The sequence below is a fragment of the Myxine glutinosa genome, chromosome 1 (assembly GCF_964187855.1).
Source record: "Myxine glutinosa chromosome 1, kmMyxGlut1.1, whole genome shotgun sequence".
NCBI classification, from domain to species: domain Eukaryota; kingdom Metazoa; phylum Chordata; class Myxini; order Myxiniformes; family Myxinidae; genus Myxine; species Myxine glutinosa.
Genome location: NC_136261.1, coordinates 223,140,619 through 223,158,537, shown reverse-complemented (window position 1 = coordinate 223,158,537; position 17,919 = coordinate 223,140,619). Strand labels below are relative to the sequence as shown.

At 41.4% G+C, this 17,919-nt stretch overlaps 1 protein-coding gene across 1 annotated transcript in view; it reads right to left on the bottom strand.

The window, feature by feature from the left end:
* Nucleotides 1–17,919, bottom strand: part of LOC137434317 (serine/threonine-protein kinase PAK 1) — a 60,706-nt gene that overhangs the window by 28,735 nt on the left and 14,052 nt on the right. The window contains 6 exon segments of the mRNA XM_078784217.1: nt 3,236–3,380; nt 5,537–5,636; nt 5,780–5,897; nt 6,120–6,232; nt 12,273–12,321; nt 14,526–14,589. Of these exon segments, the coding sequence (XP_078640343.1) occupies nt 3,236–3,380; nt 5,537–5,636; nt 5,780–5,897; nt 6,120–6,232; nt 12,273–12,321; nt 14,526–14,589 (589 nt within the window).

The following is a 17,919-nucleotide window of genomic DNA, read 5'->3' as shown; positions in this document are numbered from 1 at the left end:
GTTCCAACAACAAGTTCCAACAAGTTCCAACAAGTGCCAACAGCAAGTTCCAACAACAAGTTCCAACAACAAGTTCCAACAAGTTCCAACAAGTGCCAACAGCAAGTTCCAACAACAAGTTCCAACAACAAGTTCCAACAAGTTCCAACAGCAAGTTCCAACAACAAGTTCCAACAAGTTCCAACAGCAAGTTCCAACAGCAAGTTCCAACAACAAGTTCCAACAAGTTCCAACAAGTGCCAACAGCAAGTTCCAACAACAAGTTCCAACAACAAGTTCCAACAAGTTCCAACAGCAAGTTCCAACAACAAGTTCCAACAAGTTCCAACAGCAAGTTCCAACAGCAAGTTCCAACAACAAGTTCCAACAAGTTCCAACAAGTGCCAACAGCAAGTTCCAACAACAAGTTCCAACAACAAGTTCCAACAAGTTCCAACAAGTGCCAACAGCAAGTTCCAACAACAAGTTCCAACAACAAGTTCCAACAAGTTCCAACAGCAAGTTCCAACAACAAGTTCCAACAAGTTCCAACAGCAAGTTCCAACAGCAAGTTCCAACAACAAGTTCCAACAACAAGTTCCAACAAGTTCCAACAACAAGTTCCAACAGCAAGTTCCAACAACAAGTTCCAACAACAAGTTCCAACAACAAGTTCCAACAGCAAGTTCCAACAAGTTCCAACAACAAGTTCCAACAGCAAGTTCCAACAACAAGTTCCAACAACAAGTTCCAACAACAAGTTCCAACAACAAGTTCCAACAGCAAGTTCCAACAAGTTCCAACAACAAGTTCCAACAGCAAGTTCCAACAAGTTCCAACAACAAGTTCCAACAGCAAGTTCCAACAACAAGTTCCAACAACAAGTTCCAACAACAAGTTCCAACAACAAGTTCCAACAACAAGTTCCAACAACAAGTTCCAACAACAAGTTCCAACAGCAAGTTCCAACAAGTTCCAACAACAAGTTCCAACAGCAAGTTCCAACAACAAGTTCCAACAACAAGTTCCAACAGCAAGTTCCAACAAGTTCCAACAACAAGTTCCAACAGCAAGTTCCAACAACAAGTTCCAACAACAAGTTCCAACAACAAGTTCCAACAACAAGTTCCAACAACAAGTTCCAACAAGTTCCAACAACAAGTTCCAACAGCAAGTTCCAACAACAAGTTCCAACAACAAGTTCCAACAACAAGTTCCAACAGCAAGTTCCAACAACAAGTTCCAACAAGTTCCAACAACAAGTTCCAACAGCAAGTTCCAACAACAAGTTCCAACAACAAAACTTTGAAACCACGTGGCAGTAACGACCACAGAACCACCCTCCTATTTGCATGGAATGGTTTGGTCCATTCGCAAAGCCAAAACGAACGACCACAGAACCACCCTCCTATTTACATGCAATGGTTCGGTCCATTCGCAAAGCCAAAACGAACGACCACAGAACCACCCTCCTATTTACATGCAATGGTTCGGTCCATTCGCAAAGCCAAAACGAACGACCTGCGAGTACGGTGACCATACCTTGGGACCCCCTTGTCCGATTAATTTCAAACCTTGACAAATTTTCCATTCCTTCCCTTCCTGATCTTTCGTGGCATCTCTGCCATTTAAAATCCCATATTTTGTGAGCGTGCCGAATCAGTAAGCATCACCCCTTCTATGAGCCTCGACCAGAGGGTGGTTGTTACTCACAAACACCATTTCCTGTAATTATCTCTCACTAGGGCATGCCCGTACTATATATATATATCTAAAATTATATCCCCCGCCGAGCAAGTCGCTGGCTCCAAGTCGAGTGCTTTGAACAAAAAAAAAGAAGTACTCTAAACAGTGGTTTTTTATTCAACCGTGAAGCATGTCTCAAAGGCTTCTTGATGGACCTGGACAAAATTTGATGCAATTTTTTTTCTCAATCGCCATCTTTCATCATAATTCTGGACCGGCATGAGGGGGGTTGTCTGTCATGAATTTATAGGCATGGCGGGAAAACTGAAAAAAATTATTTATTTAAAACGGGTGTACACGATTGTACACGTGTACGGACGGACCTTACCGAACCGGCAAACAAGTCGCTTCATGCACATCAGTGGTGCGTTTCTTCGTGGCGCGTGTCAGAAGAATTACACAGCGCAGGAAAAATACGTATTTACAGAAATCGTTAAAAAAAACTCGGATAATCGCTAAAATCGTTGTGGCCGGTGTACCATATTGGAAATATATATATATATATAAGTATAATTCCGTTTCCCGGTTCCCTGTCGCTCGCCAAGCGCCGATCAAGTCAAGTGCTTCGAACAAGTGCAAAAAAAAAGTAGTACTTTATCCGTGTGCTGGTGGGTAAACGAGTGTACCGGCCTTACACGTCCTGGAAGCAAGCGGTCGCAAGGTGCACACTTGCTCCGCCCGCTTCCAGGTCACAGTAAGGCCCTTTAATAACCAGCGCAAAAATACGTATTTACAGAAATCATTTAGAAAAAAAACGAATAAATTGCTACAGTCGTTTATCGAAATCCCATTCGTGATGGCTCACGCCACCTATATCGCGGCATCGGTGCGCAAAGAAGCCCCAGATCACCTGCTCCCCCATGTATGTACCCATAACTTCCAAGTTCGTAAATCATATTGGACAAGACAAGACACACTCACCTTTTAAAGAAGACTTGCTTGTACAATTGATCGCAGCGGTGCCTCCAAGATTGTCAGGGAATTTACTGGGGGACTCACAGGACTCCAAAGACCGGACACAGGTTACAAAAGGTCTCGTTTATTAAACTGTATTCACTTCATCCAATTACCAAAATTATACCGCATAATATAATGGATCAGGTTAACTCTTTTCGCTGGTCCTTCTCTCCATCCGACACTCCCGTTCGGTCAGCGCTTCACGTAGCAAGTACTCTCGACTCCAGCCGCAGCTCCCGCTTATATGGACCAACTCGACTTAATCCTCTGTCCGCTGAACTCGTAATCTCCTCTCCGCCGACGTCACCGGTCGCCTTCCTGGCGCCAGCTAGCCCCCCCTGCTGTGAGTTCCATTTATCAAACAATAGCGGGGTGCTCCAGCCTGGGGCTGTGACCAGGTGTTTCAAGAGACCATCATGTTCGTGCACATTCCTAACTCATTTACAAACCCGTCCCCCACAGAGTTTGCATGTAAAATGCATCTGCTTTGTTACTAGGTCAACCAATAAGTTACCAGTGCCAATTAATAAGTTACACTGAATTACACTTCCACACCATGATACCCAAAGATCACACATCCACCTTGGGTCCATAAGCCTTCCGGGTTACAACCTCTGGTGCCATCCAGTAGGGAGTTCCTACCATAGTGCTGCGTTTATTCTGCTCAGGTGAGATCTGAGCACAGAAGCCAAAATCCGCTGCGTAGGTGAAAGGAAACAGAGCGAGTCAGAGTAGGAATTGAGATCAAAGGAAAACACGTATTAATTTACTCTTCTCTAATGCCAATTTTCCCCTGTTAGACATCTGCTGATTAAGTTGAGTTCATCAATTATAATTAACACTGTCACGTATATTTTGGGGTTCATTGTGTTCCATAATTGTGGTATCAGACCTATCTTTAAATGTAATAGATGTGCAGCTGGAGTGGAGGGTGGGGAGGTGTGAGGTTGAGAATCCGCAGCGAAGCAGCTTTTACTGCCACCTGATATAGCATGATCAAAAGGGGAGATACAAATTGGTGTTCTCACTGTTTAAATAGCAACCTGGATTGACGCTTTCAACCCCAATAGAGTTTTATTTTTGATCAAAGAGTAAAGTACCCGACAGACACAACCATGCAGGTAGTCCTCCCACTCCCATTAAAATGATCTGCCTGATTTGACCAGTCAATTGTTTCCATATCTCACAAATGCCTAATATTTCATTTGCATCCCCTGTAGTAGGCTACTTGTATAAATGATAGGTTTTATCAACTAAAGGTTCGCAAAGGTATGCCAACTGCCAAGAAAAGCAAAAGAAACATTGACATTTCATGCATTAGCCCTCATTTACTTTCTAAGATTTTAAAATTTGCTATACCCATTTTGCAAAGCCAATGCAATTAAAGAAATTAGATTAGTTAGAGGAGTCATGCTCAATAATGGAAATGGCAAAGGGATACTCCATAACCTGAAATAACCAAAAGTGAGAGAATGAAGGAGTCAGACACGCTTAGGCACTGTATACTGCCGTACTACCCTGGCCTCTCCGAAAGGATTGGAAAGATAGTACACAGCGCACGCATTGAGCCTCTACGCACCATCCGTAATGTCTTTTCAAAACTAAAGGACACAATATCAACTGGTGATAAATCCCAAGTAGTTTACCATTTGGCATGTAGAGACTGCGACGAATTCTACATTGTTGAAACCGGAAGAAATTTGAAACAAAGCAACAAAGGCTAGATGAACATGATGGAGCAATTAGGTTTGGAAATGTGACACAGTCAGCCAAAGCACATCATTTCCGGCAATCTGGCCACCAATTTGACTTTGATGGGACCCGTGTCCTAGACATGACGTCCAACAAATGACAGATTGATACTAGAAGCATGGTACGCCAAGGGCCGAGAGGGTTGTGTAACTGGGGAGGCGGTGGACATACCCACACAATACACACCTCGGGTATGAATGGTAAAAACTGGATCGTGCAAGCAAGTTTTTGCTGAGCAAAAAACAGCGCTCGGTCCCCAAAACAAACAAACAAACAAACACACAGAAATGCAGCCCCCTACATCGTTGTAAGATTGCACTGCAACAAATATCAGGATGAAAATTTAATTCTCAACTTTATGGACCAGTCCACCCCGGAGAGGGAACATCCACGGACACCCGTTTCGGGCTTGAGGCTCTTCTCCGGAGTATGACGCATGCAAGTATGTATCAATCAATCAAAGTCACAATTTGGTTTCTAAATGGCATCAAAATCGTGTGTTCTACGCATTTGTTATAGATTCACGACATTGGTTACTGAAAGCATGACAAGGTTTTGCCATTTACTCCTGTAGAGCGACTGGCTGCTGGTTGCATCATTTCTGAGAGTGCAGTTATGCCTTTGGCCATGCCTTCCTGATATCTATAATTTGGAAGGATTTTGCCATCCTTGATGCCAAGGTTTGGATACACCAGAGGTATGAACCATAATTGTAACTTGGTTGTTGTTTGTCAGGAACCACTCAGATTCCTCCGCTATAGATGCCCCTCTAAATAAACTTAAAAACTCGAGCATCTTTGGGGTGAAATATATTGAGTAGCAAATGTTTAGCAAAAACGGTACTTTTTAAACAGTAAAAACGGTACTCAAAAAAGACAAATCATTTTATTATATTACTGCTCTGAGGAATGCCTGCTAAGCATTTGCACATCTTCAAGCATATTCTTACTTCATCAAGTCATCTTCCCTCAAAATCATCCCTTTACTTCAAGGCCCCCTCTCATTAACCACATGATCCCTCCCACCCCATGTTCTTTGTAATAAAACCCCTCAAACATCCAAACACAGTGTTTGAGTTTTAACTCCAAAATCCCTATCTTACTCAGTTTGACTGTTCCATCCAGGCCCAGTAGCACATTGTCACTCTTGATGTCCCGATGGATAACGTGATTCGCATGCAGAAACTCCAGCGCTTGCAGGCACTACACATTTTTAAGAACAAAAAAAAAAAAGCAATGATTATAACAGACTATTGGTATTTCTGTTATTAAAATGAAAATCATCATCATTTTCTGTCTGATATTTCACCTTCCCAGCCATCCAAACCAGACTTCAACTCAGGTACCTCTCGGCAAACAGCCGCAATCTGGCCCTCATCCATAACAGTCTCTGTGACAACATCTGTAAGCGAACCACCTGCCAAGAACTCCATCACCACCCAGAGCTCCTCTCCCACCAGATAACTGGCAAATAGCATGAAGGCGGGAGGAAAAAAAAAAATCAGAGAGAAGTGCAACCTCACTATCACAGTATCACACCTCACACAAAGGAAAGATTCCAATGGTAATCTGTCTCAGTTAAAATTCTGTGGTGGTCCAAAGTATTTTCATGGCAAAATGCTCACAGAGGACAAAACATTCATTTTTGAAAATGATGAGAGTTTAAGGCTCAGTCGAGGTAGTTACCTGTCGAGGTAGTTCACGATGTTGGGTTGTTTGTTCTCCCTCATGACAAGGATCTCATTTATGATTAACTCCTTCTTTGGTTGCTGCTGCAGGTTCATCTGTTTCACAGCTACCTGTAAATCACAGGAATGGAAATAATCTTTGCATCAGCTGAATCCATTCATTCGCTCACAATACTCCAATTTATGGAACCGTCTTTCTGAGTCTCTCGTCTCACGATCTTCCCACCAGGATTTCAAGTCCACTGTAACTTCATGGTCTCTCTCACTTATTCTTCTCACCCACGCAGACCGTTTCAACATTGGCCCGCAATTCCTCCTCTTGTGCTGTGATGAAGAGGTATGTTCTTTTCCAACTCATCTCATTTCTCTTCACCCCATTTTGCAGCTGTTGACCCTTCTACCCACATTATGCTACTACTCCATGTTTCTGAATAAATTTTTAAATAAATAAATAAATAAACAAACATCTCTTGAGTCATCTCATATTGTTCTCAGGAAAAACATATTGTACAAGGTGTGTTACCAAAATATGACAAGTTTGAAATGCATGCAATAACTTTATTCCAAGTTATAAAATGTGTCGCAAAGTTAATCTTTCGAAAAAACTTTTGATTTTGTCAAATTGCCTTTACACTTTCCAATAAGTGCGTGATGGCCTCAGTGTTAATCACAAATGTATTTAGCGAGAGATCAATGGCCACTTCTGAAGACAGACTTTGTGAATCATTTCGATTTCAAGTATTTCATGAAAAACTCTTCTGCGACAATTTAAAATTTGCCTGGCATATGCATAACCCCCCCTTCGCCCCCCCCCCCAAAACAAAACAAAAAAAAAACCACAGAACCATTTGCACATGCATCAAAACCAGAGAATTACATGAGAAACAAAATTAAACTTTAAACGTTAAATATTTTGGTATGTTTTGCTAATTACTTTCATTGTTCAAAATTAAATGGAACATCAAAACTTATTGCACTTTTCTGGCACAACCGGCATATTAGCAAGCATACCAACAACACCAAGCCACACAACATTTTACAACTCTCAGCATCAAAAGTAGGACTGGAAGTACTGGAATAAAACCACCGTTTAGAGGCCATTTTTCCCCGCAAAGCGGGGGTTGGCCTTTTCGGGGACCGTGGTAGTTGTTGTTTTTTGGTCCCCTTTTTGAAGCAATGTTTTACGGCCGGATGCCCTTCCTGACGCCAACCCTTTTTGCCGCCTTCAACGACAAACAGGGAATTACCAGTGAACTGGTACTCAATTAGCCGACCTCGGAAGGATGGTATCAGGCTGAGTCAACCCCCCTGGCATTAATTCGGCGATCGACCGAGATTCGAACCCAGGATCCTAGGGATCCTAAGCCGGCACCCTAGCCGCTAGCCCAACACCAGGGACTGGAAGTACTGGAATGGTGGACCAAAAAGAGTGATGGTCCTCCATTAAATGGTATAATTTGACCCGTACGATGCAGACGCAGACGCAGACGCACGCACACACACACACACACACACACACACACACACACACACACACACACACACACCTGGCCATAAATATTGGCACCCCAGCACCTTTTTCAAATAATGCACCATTTCTTCCAGAAAATTGGTGAAAAAATATTTTTGTATCCACATATGTATTTCTTTAGTTTGCAGTGGAACAAAGCAAAAAAAGCTGAAAAAATTACAAAATTTCAGCTTATTCCACACAGAAATCCTAAAATGGCCCGAAGAATATTCGTGGCACCTTAGATATAATTAGATTTCAAGCAGGTGATTCTCCTTTACTTTGGAATTGAACTTACCTGTGGTGAGTTGCAGGTGCCTGCAATATAAAAATCACTCATTCAACCAGTTTGAATAGAGAAAAGGAGTCGTTCTACTGTTTTGTGTCACTGTGTGTACTGCAATGAGCATGGAGCAAAGAAAGAAAACCAGAGAATTGTCTGAGGAGGTCAGACACAGGATTGTAGCCAAGCAAGTCCAAACTCAAGGCTACAAGTCCATCTCCAGAGACCTTGATGCTCCTGTGTCCACCGTACGCAATGTTAACAGGAAGTTTAAGGCCTATAGCACTGCAGCCTTTGATGTATCCGCAAGTGAAAACTTTATCGAAGATTGCAGCGAAGGATTGTTCGAATGGTGGAGAAAGCACCTTATTCAACTGCCAAACAGATTCAAGCCGACCTTCAAACACAAGGTATGACAGTTTCAACTCACACCATCCGGCACCAATTCAATGAAAGGAGGTTCTATGGTAGGAGCCCAGAAGGACCCCACTGCTGAGAGAGAGACAACAGAAAGCCCAACTGGAGTTTTTTTCCAAAACACACCTGAACAAGCCAAAATCCTTCTGGGAGAATGTCCTGTGGACAGATGAAACCAAATTAGAGCTTTTTGGGAAAGCACATCATCTCTATGTTTACAGAAAACAAAATGAAGCCTTCAAAGAAAAGATCACCTTCCCTACAGTCAAACATGGAGGAGGTTCAGTGATGTTTTGGGGTTGCTGTGCTGCCTCTGGCACTGGGTGCCTTGAATGTGTGCATGACATCATGAAATTTCGAGAATACCAAGGCATTTTGGAGCGCAATGTTCAACCCAGTGTCAGAAAGCTGGGTCTCCGTCGAAGGTCATGGGTCTTGCAGCAGGACAATGATCCCAAACACACCTCAAAAAGCACCCAGGAATGGTTCAAGACAAAACGATGGACTGTTCTGAAGTGGCCAGCAATGAGTCCAGATCCAAATCCCATTGAACACCTGTGGGGATATCTGAAAACAGCAGTTGGCAGAAGGCACCTTTCAAATCTGGGAGAACTGGTGCAGTTTGCACAAGAAGAGTGGGACAAACTGCCAGTAGAGAGGTGTAGGAAGCTCATTCATGGCCATAGGAAGTGGTTGACTGCAGTTATTTTGTCCAAAGGCTCTGCTACCAAATATTAAGTTGAGGGTGTCAATAATTTTGTCAATGCCATTTCTTTTTATTTTCTGATTTCAAAGGATATATTAAGTTCTGAATCATAAAACAAAGGTTCTTTAATATTGACAGTAAAATAAAGAATTGTGGAGACCAAATACTTTTGTCAATTTCAACTTCTTTTTGGAGAAAATTGTGAGTTATTTGAAAAAAGTACAAGGGTGCCAATATTTTTGGCCACGACTGTATGTACACCTCTTCTCTTCCCTTTTTAAGGGTTGAAGTGTACAATTATATACATATACAGTGGAGTGCAAAAGTACAAGCCTACTTAAATCATTGCCAAGATTTCTCAAATCCCAATTTCAAACACAAATTTGTCATAACATTGAAGAAATGTATCCATATTGCACACCACCCCTTTTCAATTCCATCTCTCGGTGCTGTGGGAAACATCGCCGGGTGGCAAAGGCAGTACTCAGTTTTCACTGTTTGTTTGTTTGTTTGGCCAAGCGATATCTCACGCATCCTTTGAGCTAGGAAGCTGAAATTTTGGCACAATAATAAACAAGTGCTTTGGCAAAAACAGTATTTTTTTCTTTTTTAAATAATCAATTAATCGATTCATTACTTAATTATTATCGATTTATTAATTACTTTTTTATTTTCTTTTTCATCTGGGAAATATCTCATGCACCTTTTGAGCTAGGAAGCTGATATTTGGACAACAGTGACCAAGTGATTTGGCTGCAAAAGTTATTTTTGATTAATTGATTAATCAATTAATTATTTAATTTTTCGATTCTTAACACGGATATAACACGGAAACCGCACAAGTTGCAAATCCCCCTTGGGGCGGCGAGGAGGGAGAGGTGGGAAGTTAAATTGCTCCAACCTCTGTTGTGTGACACTTAGTCCCCCTGTGAAGTTTGGTTGTGATTGGATAAGTAAGGACTGAATGTACTGTGGTAAAAAAAAAACACACATACAGACACCAAATGACATATTTAGTATAGATTCACCTCAAAGTGCATTTGCACACACTGCACGAAGTGCAGCATCGCCGGGTGCCAAAGGATATGTTGTACACTGCTCCATCCCAATTCCATCTCCATGTGCTGCACAGCGTCATCACTGGCTGCCGAAGGCACCACAGCAATGTCGTACGCTTGAGGATATGTTATTTATTTATTTATTTGGCATGGAGGCGGTGTACTTTGAATGTAGCTCTACTTGTTCTTTCATTTATTACTCGTTATTATTGACTGACACTTTGTCGTAACAGAATAAACTAGAATGGCACTCAATAGAGCACATACCTCTGCCAGGCTGAACAGTCTATGTTTTGTATCCCACTGATAGGCCGGATCTGGATTCGGACCCAAACCAAAATCAAATCGACTTGTTCTTGTCACAACCTAACTCACTCCTCCAGTTTAGTCATAACTCGTCAATAACTTTTTAAATATCGTGTTATATATCGCTTTTCACCCGATCTCTCAATGGTGAAGAATCACTTAAAAATTAAATAATTCTCGTATCCGAATCCATATTCAGATCTTCACCAAAATTGAATCGATTCGTTCTTGTCACACACCCAGCCTGTCCACAAAGTTTCATCGAAATCCATCCATAACTTTTTGAGATATCATGCTATATGTCCGTTTAAGCCCCATCACTGAATGGTGAAGAAGCACTTCAAAAATTCTCTGCTCCGGATCCGGATTCGGATCTTCACCAAAATTGAATTAAGTCTTCCTTGCCACATACATAACCTCTCCACCAAGTTTTGTCCGAATCAGTCCACAACTTTTGGAGATATCTTGTTCACAGACAGACAAACAGACAAGGGTGAAAACATAACCTCCATCCACCTTTGGTGGCAGAGGTAATGAAAGGTGAATCTAATTGAGAGAAAGATAACATTTCTGTGAGCATTCCTATTATGCTCTGGAGTACATTACAATCCTGTTGGAAGAAAGATCGACTCAAACATAATCCATAAACTAATGTAATCAATCCCAGTTCTCAAGGCAAAAGGGGGTTACACTGATTAATTATTTGATGATACGTAAAGACAGATTTGATTTTTTTTCCCTATTATAGCAAGTGTTGTTATACCCTTAAAAGTTCATGGAAATCTTAAGAGAAAATGCTTTTGGTTTCATATTACAATGATTTACTTTGTTATCACATCTCAATGAATACATTTCCTACTGGTCTCATAATTTTGCAACACGCACACACGCAACACCTTGTCCCTCAAAACCCTAAGACCTGGAGCTTTAAGGTGGACTTGATCCCAAACCACATCCAATGCCAATGTGGCCAATAAATTACACATCCTTCTAGTTCCATTTCCTCAACACAATGTAGAAACAGTTAAATTTGTAAGCTTTAAGTTAGAGAACCTGCAGATGCTGTCATTGAGGGCCTATTCGGAAGAGTTGGTTACTAAAAATTAGTAGAAATATGCCTAGTAGGACATCTTTACATCAGTTTGCCAATATCAAGTAAAGAAAAGAGTAGTAGAAGTTCCATATTAATAATATAATCCATTTAATAACTCTCCTAGACTGTCAGGAGAGTTAGGTGATCAACTGCAAGACCAAATACTGCATCAGAGTCATCAGAAGGAACCCAAATAGGTAAAGAGCAAAGAAGGAATCATCAGGAGAGGAACCTGGATAGGATTCGAGTTTCAGCCGCTACCCCAATACCCTCAAAATCATACTGGTACAGCCAAGTGAACCTTACAGAAAGCTTTCTGCAATAATTCACAGCTCCTTAGACAGATAGATAAACAATAGAGAAATAAAGGGTAAAATAGATAAAAGAAAAGGAAAAGCAATATTTAGAATGAATAAAGAGAAATGTGAAAGGACCAAAGAACAAAGATGTCGGGAAGAACCTGGACAGATAGATTTCAGCAGTTACTCCGAGGCTCAAACTTAGCAACAGGTACAAGCTTCCAGAGGTCAGTCAGTGGGGAAGCACAGTCCACACTGCATCAGGATATGGTACAAACATAATCAAATGGAAGACCAAATACTGCATTGGAGTCCTCAGGAGGAACCTGAATAGAGTTGTCTGGTTTCAGCCACTACTCCACTACCCTGAAACTCCACTACCCTGAGCAATTCATCATTTGAAGGATTTATCAAAGGTTGGAGCTATCATGCCTGCAGACAGACAGAGCATTCCCTCACAGCCCACTTATAATCCTCACCTCACATCCTGTTGCAACATCAACAGTTGTGAAGACAGTTCCAGAGGCACTGTGGGAGGAAGAACATAATTGAATGAAAACAAATAATCTATACCATAAGACAGATGTTTGGCTGTCTATCTGTATGTGTCTGTGTGTTGCCATGGTTCTGACATGGCCAAATGGATCTTTGTCAAACTTTCAGAGGTTCATACTCTGTATGTAACTCCCTTCGGTGGAATGAGAAAAGGACCTAAGGAGTTGACCTACTGTTGAGATATGTCAATAATATGGAGAGGGTGGCGGGGAGTGTTTTAGGCAAAAGCGTTTTGAAAAAAAAAAAGTTGGATTTTTTTTACTTATTCATTCAATAGTGCTGAAGCCTTTGTAGCTATGTGAAAGGTAATATTAAATGATCCTCGACCCCATCCCTTAGTGGGTGTAGGGAAGGGTTTTAGGCTCCCACAAAAAAAAAATAGAAAAACAGAAACATCGATTTCTTCAAAATGCCAACAGGATGAGAACAGCACCAGGCAACCCTTGCTAGTAACAAATAAGCATGAAATTAACATAACAATATGGACACTGCCAGACCATCATCAGACGATTTAGGTCAAAAGAACAGCTTTGTAGCAAGCATAACACTACATGCACATTTTGTCCGATACTGCCCAAGTCGAAAATCCCATATAAACCAATAAAGTCCAGTAGGATATTCCTATGGGTCTCTATTGGAAATCACAGTTTCTATTGTTTTCTACAGGAACCACTAGTTTCCAGGAGAAACCTAACCAGATTCAGTTGAAACCAATAAAAACTATTAGATGCAACTGGTCTGAAACCCATCGAAACCAATAGGAACCTTTAAGTTCAACTGGTCCTGCAGAAACCATTGGAGTTAACTGGTCTGAAAACCCATGGACCAACCAAAATACTTTAATTAATTATATTTTGCTATAAACAAACGCAAAACACAGTTCCATATGGAATTGAGTTATCGTCATGTCCTTTATGGCGATAGCTGAGATGGCAGAGCACTGGTGCAGTTCATCAGAAGACCTGGGTTAAATTCCCAGTCTGAGCATGTACATTTGCCACAGATGTCAATTAGTTATTTTCAATCCAGTTCATTGATATATTGGTATTCTATTGGTCTCCTACTGGTCCCACTGACCTACTGGTTATTTATTGGTATCTTCTACTGGTCCAACTTCCACTGGTCAAACGAAGGTGACAGCAAGTGGTAAAGCATGTGGTGAGGTGGAAAGAACTGGGAAGTGGCCGTGTGCTGTGTGCAGGAAGGGTGTCGGAGTGAATTCCATTCAATGTACAATGTGCGCTGAGTGGGTTCATCAAAAATGTAGTGGTTTGAGAGGGTCATTAACCAGTGTGGCAGCTACATTCAAGTGTAAGGTGTGCACAGAGGGAGTTGCAGATGGAGGAAATGTTGAGTTGGATCTTGGAGACGGCGTGAAGCTGGAAGGTGTGAAAACATTTTGCTACCTAGGAGACATGCTGAATGGAGAAGGTGGATCAGACTCGGCAACGGTTGCTAGAGTGAGATGTGCATGGAAGAAGTTTCGGGAACTGAGTGGCATGCTGACGAGGAGGGGAGTGTCGTTGAAGCTGAAGGGAACGGTGTATGCTGCATGTGTGAGAAGTGTTATGAATTATGGGAGCGAGACATGGGTAATGAATGTAGAGCAGCAACGAAGGCTGGAAAGGGTGGAAATGCGAATGGTTTGCTGGATGTGCGGAGTATCGTTGAGAGAGAGGAAGACAAATGATGAATTGCGAAAGATGATGGGAATGGAGCCTGTGATGGATGCTGTGAAGAGAAACAGGTCGAGATGGTTTGGTCATGTGTTGAGGAAGGATGAAAGTGACTGGTTGAGAAGAGTGATGGAAATGAATGCAGAAGGAAGTAGAGGTCGGTGAAGACAGATAAAGGCTTGGGTAAATGTGGTGGAAGAAGAAATGCAGGCAAGGGGTTAACAAGGGGAGATGCAGAAAATAGGGCAAAATGGAGAAGATTGTCATGAATGTCATGGGGACCACAAGGCTAACCCCCACTCTAGCAGGGAAAATTGCCTTAAAATGCCTGTTGTTTGTTGTTGTTTCTATTGGTCCAGTATTTCACTTTCCTTATTGAAACCAGTAGATCCTACTAGTCCGATTTCCAATGCGATTTCATGGGATTTGTCCTATTGGTTTTCTATGGAATTTTCGACCTGGGTGAGATTTACTTTCTCTCAGTCTCATGTATGTACATACCCTTGGCCAATCTTCTCAAATTGACTGTACCTCTTCTTAGGATCACCAAAGCTTACAATAGACCCTGAAAGAGAAAGGGAAAGATGAGAAAGAAGAAGAATGAATACGAGTAAATCACTTTGCAGAAAATATTATCTGGTTATGCCAATAAAAATAGTCTTTATGGGGTGCAGTAGCAAAACATTAACAATTTTTTGCATGTATCCTAGAAAATGGTTATGCCTAGATACTAGCTATTAGCCCGTGGTAAAAATACCACGATAGAAAAACAAAAATAATAGGAAGGCTTTTATTCTTGCGCTGGTTGAAAGACCTAAATTGAGGCAGTATTCTAATTTTCCTGTAGGTGTGGATTAATGTGGAGCAACTTTTACATAATTTATTGTCTCCAAGGAGCATTTTCATGTTTCAGGAGTGGAACAAACAATAGCATTATCCTGTTAAATATACTGTGTAGAGTATTGTGAAATTCCAAAATCATCATATTTGACAACAAATATATCGCCACATATTTCTTAAAAGCAAATAAAATGTTATTCAAAATTCAGGAGTGATAGAAGCAGCGGTCTGTTGCTTTATACACCACCCAGGTTAGATTTTTGGTCTGATTGAAATCATTATAATTTTCTCATAGGTTTGGATGAATTTGAAGCAACTTTCGCTGAATATCTTTTTCGCTTCCAGGAGCGTTTCTGTGTTTCAGGGTGGAACAGACATGTGGCATCAGCATATATATATATATATATATATATATATATATATATATATATATATATATATATATATATATATATATATATATATATATATATATATATATATATATATATATATATATATATATATATATATATATACATACATACATATACATACACATATATACATACATACATATACATATATATATATATATATATATATATATACATACATACATATACATACACATATATACATACATACATATACATATATATGTATATATATATATATACAGTGAAACCTTGACTTACAAGTGCACCAACTTACGAGTTTTCCGAGATACGAGCCGTCGCTCGGTCGATTTTTTGCTTTGTGATGCGAGCTGAGATCTGAGTTACGAGCGAGCGAGCTTACGCCACCCGCCACTAGGTGGCCCAGCGAGCGTTCAGTTCACGTGGTTATCTTGCCGTGCAAGCATCTCTGCCGTATCGTTGTTGCTTTGTTTTCGCATTTTGTTTATTTTGGAAAATTTCTTAGTTTTAACCATGGGTCCTAAGAAATTGAATGCCAAGGGCAGTGCTGAGAAGAAGAAAAGGATGATGTGCTTGGATATAAAACACGTAATCGTCGAAAAACATGAGCGAGGTGTGCATGTTGTCGACTTGGCGAGGCAGTACGATCGTAGTACTTCTACGATATGTACGATTTTGAAGCAGAAGGAGTCGATAAAGGCTATAACGCCAGCCAAGGGCGTTAAGATTATTTCAAAGCTCCGGACCTCTGTCCATGAAGAGATGGAGAAGTTGTTGTTTGTGTGGTTGACAGTGTCAGTAAATACAGTGAGGAGTGTGAGTAAATACACTTAATAAAACCAGTTTATTTCTTTACATTCTCTTTTATTATGTACAGTATATACGAGGTCGTGCTTGTTTATACATTATTTGCTATTTATAAAGTACATTTTTCTTATTTAAAAACACGTAACAAAAAAAATTGGTGTGGTTTTTGGGGGGCTGGAACGGATTAATAGCATTTCAATTCATTTTAATGGGGAAATTTAATTTGAGAAAGAGCAAATTGAGTTACGAGCTTGGTCACAGAACGAATTAAACTCGTAAGTCAAGGTTTCACTGTATATATATATATATATATATATATATTGTAACGATTTTGAGAAGTGTGTAACGAATTTGAGAAGTGTAACGGTTTTTGAGAAGTGTAACAATTTTGGAGGAAGTGTAACGAATGTGAAAACGTTACAATGTGAACGTTACAAAAGTATGGTAACACCCTGGTAATGTAAATAATGGTCGCAGCCGTCCTCCTAGTTAATTCCATGAAACTTACACGCAGGTCACGATATATCTTTTAAATAGTGTATTTCCTTATTCCAGGTAGGCTAAATATGTGTTTCCCACTAGATTGACTTTGCATTGTATCAAACAAAATAAGCGTAGGCCCTTCCAATTTCCCCAAACATCTCCGCTCTCCAAAGTTCCTTTCAAAAGGGGAGTTGTTTTCAATCCCGCAGGCCGCCATTGCCCATGTGCTTTGAGTCGGAGAAGAAAGGCGTGTCTCCACCTCGTCATAAGAGGGAAGGAGTGAACCAGCCCTAACAGCCAATCAGCACCGCGGTGAGCGACCCGGTAGGCGTGCCCTCGGAGCCGGCGGCTTGATTTCGCCCGAGGTGATAAAAGCGACTGTAAGGGACTGCTTTAGGAGATGACCTGGGAGGAGCAAAGAGGCTGCACCAAGAGGAGCGGTGAGATGCGAAACGCTCCAAGCCAAAGAGGAGAGGTACTCGGCAAGGAAACCAGCTTTGGAGAGACGCGCTGAAAGGAGGGAGACGGCTCCACCACAAGAAGAGGAGCAGGTGTGCCGAACCAGCGCGTGACGTCTACCGCAGCGGATACGCGACGGAGGGTTTTCCCACCAAAACCGCGAGGAATTGCGAGCTGCTGCCTTCCGACTTTGCCTCCCTCTCAAGCAATCCACCTCAAGCCCTACCTGCCTGCAATATCCCCTGTGTAAGTGTGAACGTCCTGTCCTGCTCGTTGTCTTGGGGTTAAGTAAAAATGAATAGTGTAAGTTAACGATTCGCTGTGTTACTGCTTCTTCCATCCATTGCTTGTGTGTGTATAATAAATCTGTTCTTCCTCCGTACTCTTCTTCTTCTTTTTCATTCTCTTTCGGTCGCTTTAGAGGTTTCCCGATTGAATATCTGTGGGGCGATCTGGTCAACGTCGGGTGGAATCGGGTTCTAATCGGGGAGTAACTGTTCGGACGCGGTTAAATACACCACCGCTCGGTCAATATAACATCTAAAGCCGCGTCTGTAACATTTGGTGTCGAGGAGTTGGATTCGGACCTGGGACTAAATTTGTTAGGCCCAAATTTTGGAACACCAATTGTACTATTAGAGTAACAATTGGTGTCGAGGAGGGAGATCGGACCCGAAATCGGACCCGAAGCGCGCTTAACGCGCTCAAAATTACAAGCTGCCGAAATTTATTTTGTTTTATAAAGCAAAACCCGAATTTTGAGATCGCGCCATGGACAATCAAGGCGATCGGATGTCGGTGGGAGAGATAGACAGGGTGGAATCGACCCAGGACCTCGGGGAAATGTATGTGGAGGAAAGGGAGGAGGAGAACATTGGCAATGTGGTTGAGGGGGTATCAGACGTGCA